The 5,354-nt window shown below is 44.5% G+C and overlaps 1 protein-coding gene across 1 annotated transcript in view; it reads right to left on the minus strand.

Annotated features, from left to right (window-relative positions):
* Positions 1-5,354, minus strand: part of LOC111975478 (collagen alpha-1(XXIV) chain) — a 120,666-nt gene that overhangs the window by 13,940 nt on the left and 101,372 nt on the right. Inside the window, exon 14 of the mRNA XM_070447431.1 lies at positions 3,172-3,216. Coding sequence (XP_070303532.1) covers positions 3,172-3,216 — 45 coding nt within the window. The remainder of the gene's footprint in view (positions 1-3,171; positions 3,217-5,354) is intronic.

The following is a 5,354-nucleotide window of genomic DNA, read 5'->3' on the forward strand; positions in this document are numbered from 1 at the left end:
CATTAAAGAATCGCAAGTGCTGTATACACAAGCGGACCAACTCCATATTAACTTCCCATCAGCATTCGGAATGAGATGTTCAACTTTATTGTATGAGCAGCGTACTTTACATGAAAATATCTCTCGCAAAGCATGATCTTCGTGGAATAACAGCCCTATACCTAGGCAGCTCAACCGCCCACCAATGGTCTCCCTTCTAAAATCAGACAGTATGAATGCCGATCATTACTTGCAAATGCCTAATTGTAACGGCGGTCCTCTCTCTCTTCATAAGAAGAGGAGAGAGTAGTGATCGAACCAAGGCGCAGCGAAGTTTGAACACATATTTATTTAACAAAAACAAATAAACGATCGTGAAGCCAAATAAACGATGTGCACACACACAGGCTACAAACGTTTAACATAGACACGAACTTGTATAGACTAACAAAATAACAAAACAGTGTAGACAGACCTATACGACGAACTACATAAACAACAAGAACGCCACGAATAGGACAAATAGACTACACAAACCGAACAAACCGTAACAGTTCCGTATGGTGCAAACAATACACAAGACCACGGAAAGACAATCACCCACAAACAAACAGTGAGAACACCCTACCTAAATATGACTCTTAATTAGAGGAAACGCACAAACACCTGCCTCTAATTAAGAGCCATACCAGGCAACCCACAACCAACATAGAAACACGATAACATAGACTGCCCACCCAAAACACATGCCCTGACCTAAACACATACAAAAACAACATAAAAACAGGTCAGGACCGTTACAGAACCTCAAGTAGCCGAATGGTTGTACAGGACACAGGAAGTCCAGGGATGTCTGGGGGCCAGTTGACCACGCGTGGTCGGCTCCGGCTCTGACGCTGGTCCCCAACCACCACCATAGCTCACCTCCCCGCTTTCTTCTTCCCCCCCCAATGACCACCCTAAAACTAAACATCACCCATAAATGATATGGCCATCACGCGGAAGAAGGCAGCACGACAAGGGCAGCACCGACAAGCGGCAGCACCGGACAAGCGCAGCACCGGGACAAAGCGCAGCACCTGGGATAAGGAACAGCACCGAACAAGGCAGCACCGGACAAGCAGCATCCGATACAAGGCGCAGCACCGCGAACAAGGCAGCACCGAACAAGGCGCCGAGCACCGAAACAAGGCAGCACCGCGGCACAAGGCCAGCACCGTACAAGGGCAGCCCACCGGACAAGCGCCAGCCACCGAATAAGGCGGCAGTCCCGCTGACGAGACTCTGGCAGATCTCTCTCTTTGTGTGTTGGAAGGCTTTCCACTAGATGTTGGAACATTGCTGAGGGGACTTGAGTCCATTCAGCCACAAGAGCATTAGTGAGGTCAGGTAATTAGGCTTGGAACAAAGTTGACACAGAATCGTCTAGAATGTCATTGTATGCTATAGCATTAAGATTTKTTTTCACTGGAATTAAGGGGCCTAGCCTGAACCATGAAAAACAGCCCCAGACCATTATTTCTCCTCCACCAAACTTTACAGTTGACACTATGCATTSGGGCAGGTAGCGTTCTCCTGGCATCCGCCAAATCCAGATTTGTCTGTCGGACTGCCAGATGGTGAAGTGTGATTCATCACTCCTGAGAATGCGTTTCCACTGCTCCAGAGTCCAACTGCGGCGAATTTTACACCACTCCAGCCGACGCTTGCCATTGCGCATGGTGATCTAAGGCTTGTGTGTGGCTGTTTGGCCATGGAAACCCATTTCATGAAGCTTCKAACGAACAGTTATTGTGCTGTACGTGTACTTTACATGGACTACTGTATCAATATCCTACAAATGTAGCCTCCAATTTTTGTCACAGCTGGATTAGATAGAGCTGGCTGCTTTTCCCCAGCAGGCCTAACCTCCAGCAGCCTGACCTGACCATGTCCAGTCATGTCCTGTCCAGAGAGAAGAGGTTGATTTGTAGGGATAGGTCAGAGTCATTCATCTGAGTCAAATCAGAAACCCGGAGGGCTGGGGGCCATGCTGCCTGGCGGGCATCTTGTCACAGTAGTCAAGTCAATTTACAGTTAAGTTACGGTATAGAGGTTGAATTACGACCGGCTGCTGTGACTATGGCTGAGGAAACTCTCTCTTTTTGTCTCTGTGCTCTCTCTCCCTATCTCWCACTCAGACGAAGTTATGAGTCATTTTTAGTCTGTTCAATTATGATGTTGTTCAGAGTGAATTTATATTTGTGTTTCTGACATCTGGGTTTTTTCTGGAAAATCATGATTTTAGTTTTTTGAAATATACTACCAGGGCCCAATCATGGCAATATTTCTCTAGAATGTTAAGGTTCTGTTGAAGACCTTCTTTGGTTGGTGATAGAAGAACCAAATCATTAGCATATAGCAGGTATTTTACATGTGTCAAATAGTGTCCTGGGGCTGGAGAATGGTCCAACATGTCTGCTAATTTATTGATATAAATGTTGAAAAGSTTTGGACTCAACCTGCAGCCTTGTCTCACACCTCGACATTGTGAAAATAATTATGTTCTTTGGTTTTAGATTTTTATTGCACACTTGTTTTCTGTGTACGTACATTTTGTTAAGTCATACARCTTAATGGTCCAACATGTGCTTGACAGGCCTACAAGCCTTTGGCAGGTCATGGTGCAGCACTAAGCATTGCACAGTAGCAGGCATGMTGAGGAATATGTTGTTGCCATTCAAAACAAATGACCTCGGATTGAGAATTTGCATGGTGCCTGAAAGCACTGGCACTAGCTAGATATTTCCAAGTATTAAAGCAAGTCAGAGCAGATTCCCCATTCATCAAACATTTAACTCTCCCAGTATCCAAAGCATCATCAAAACATCTAATCTACATACAAATATGGGTTTAGCTTGATGTGTTTATAATACACTGTATGAGAGAAGTACTGTAGAGAGTAATCAACAGCATCAGACCCTACTACATCCCATCTTCCCTGAACTGCATCAAAATCAAACATACCAGAATGAATGAATGGGAAAATGAATGAATGTACACTACATTCAAAGTCAGTGGTAAGATCCTACTGTAGTCAACCTCTAGAACACTAAACACGCAATGTCATAAAGCTAAAAACGATGGATCTTGATCAAAACACAACAGATGAATTAAGACATGGTGTGTAATGTAATGTTGTGTGATACTCACCCTTAGGCCAGGAAAGCCCCCCATGCCAGCACCTCCAGCAAGCCCCTGTAAAAGAGCCCAGGAACATCATGAGTACAGGGTACGATGGATCTTGATCAAAACACAACAGATGAATTAAGACATGGTGTGTAATGTAATGTTGTGTGATACTCACCCTTAGGCCAGGAAAGCCCCCCATGCCAGCACCTCCAGCAAGCCCCTGTAAAAGAGCCCAGGAACATCATGAGTACAGGGTAGCAATGCACACAGGACTGCCAGATGGTGGAAGTGGTGATTGTCATCAACTCCTGAGAATGCGTTTCCACTGCTCCAGAAGTCAACTGCGCGATTTTAACACCACTCCAGCCGACGCTTGCCAATTTTGCGCATGGTGATGCTAAGGCTTGTGTGTGGCTGTTTGGCCATGGAAACCCATTTCATGAAGCTTCAAACGAACAGTTTATTGTGCTTGTACGTGTACTTTACATGGACTAACTGTATCAATATCCTACAAATGTAGCCTCCAATTTTTTGTCACAGCTGGATTATGATAGAGCTGGCTGCTTTTCCCAAGCAGGCCTAACCCTCCAGCACCTGACCTGACCATGGTCCAGTCATGTCCTGTCAGAGAGAAGAGGTTGAATTTGTAGGGATAGGTCAGAGTCATTCATCTTGAGTCAAATCAGAAACTCGCGGAGGGATGGGGGGTCCATGCTGCCCTGGCGGGCATCTTGTCACAGTAGTCAGTCAAATTTAACAGTTAAGTTTACGGTATTAGAGGTTGAATTACGACCGGCTGCTGTGACTATGGCTGAGGAACTGCTCTCATTTTTGTCTCTGTGCTCTCTCTCCTATGCTCTCACTCAGACGAAGTTATGAGTCATTTTTAGTCCTGTTCAATTAATGATGTTGTTCAGAGTGAATTTAGTATTTTGTGTTTCTGACATCTGGGTTTTTCTGAAAAATCATGATTTTAGTTTTTTTGAAATATTACTACCAGGGCCCAATCATGGCAAATATTTCTCTAGAATGTTTAAGGTTCTGTTGAAGACCTTCTTTGGTTTGGTGTATAGAAGAACCAAAATCATTAGCATATAGGCAGGTTTTCATGTGTCAAAAATAGTGTCTCATGGGGCTGGAGAATGGCCAACATGTCTGCTATTTATTGATATAATGTTTGAAAAGGTTTGGACTCAAATGCAGCCTTGTCTCACACCTCGACATTGTGAAAATAATGATGTTCTTTGGTTTTAGATTTTTTATTGCACACTTGTTTTCTGTGTACGTACATTTTGTTAAGTCATACATCTTTAATGGTCCAAATGTGCTTGACAGGCCTACAAGCCTATTGGCAGGTCATGGTGCAGCAAACTAAGCATTGCACAGTAGCAGGCATGTTGAGGAATCTGTGTTGCCATTCAAAACAAATGACCTCGGATTGAGAATTTGGCAATGGTGCCTGAAATGCACTGGCACTAGCTAGAATATTTCAAGTATTAAAGCAAGTCAGACAGATCCCATTCATCAACATTTTAAACTCTCCCAGTATCCAAAGCATCATCAAAACATCTAATCATACATACAATATGGGTTTACGTATGATGTGTTTTATAAATACAACTTGTAATGAGAGAAAGTAAGCTGAGAAGAGTAATCAACAGCATCAGACCCGATACATCCCATCTTCCCTGAACTGCATCAAAATCAAACATACCAAAATGATGATGGGAAAATGAATTGAATGTACTCTACTATTCAAAGTCAGTGGGTAAGAACTACTGTAGTCAACCTTCTAAACACAAACACGCAATGTCATAAAGCTAAAAAACGATGGATCTTGATCAAAACACAACAGATGAAATTAAAGACTGGTGTGTAAGTGTAATGTTGGTGATACTCAACCCTTAGGCCAGGAAAAGCCCCCATGCCAGCACCTCCACAAGCCCCTGTAAAAGAGCCCAGGAACATCCCATGAATTGGGTAGGCAATGCACACACACAACACACACACACCACATCACAGACACACACACAAACCACTGCATGCATGCCTGCACCCACCCACCCACCCAGCCCACCCACTCACCCACCCCACACGCACACACACCACACACCGCACGCACAGCACGCAGACGCACGCAGCCCGCACGCACGCACGACGCACGCACGCAGGCACGCTACGCACGCACACACACACACACACAG

Source organism: Salvelinus sp. IW2-2015, linkage group LG16 (genome assembly GCF_002910315.2).
Source record: "Salvelinus sp. IW2-2015 linkage group LG16, ASM291031v2, whole genome shotgun sequence".
NCBI lineage: Eukaryota > Metazoa > Chordata > Actinopteri > Salmoniformes > Salmonidae > Salvelinus > Salvelinus sp. IW2-2015.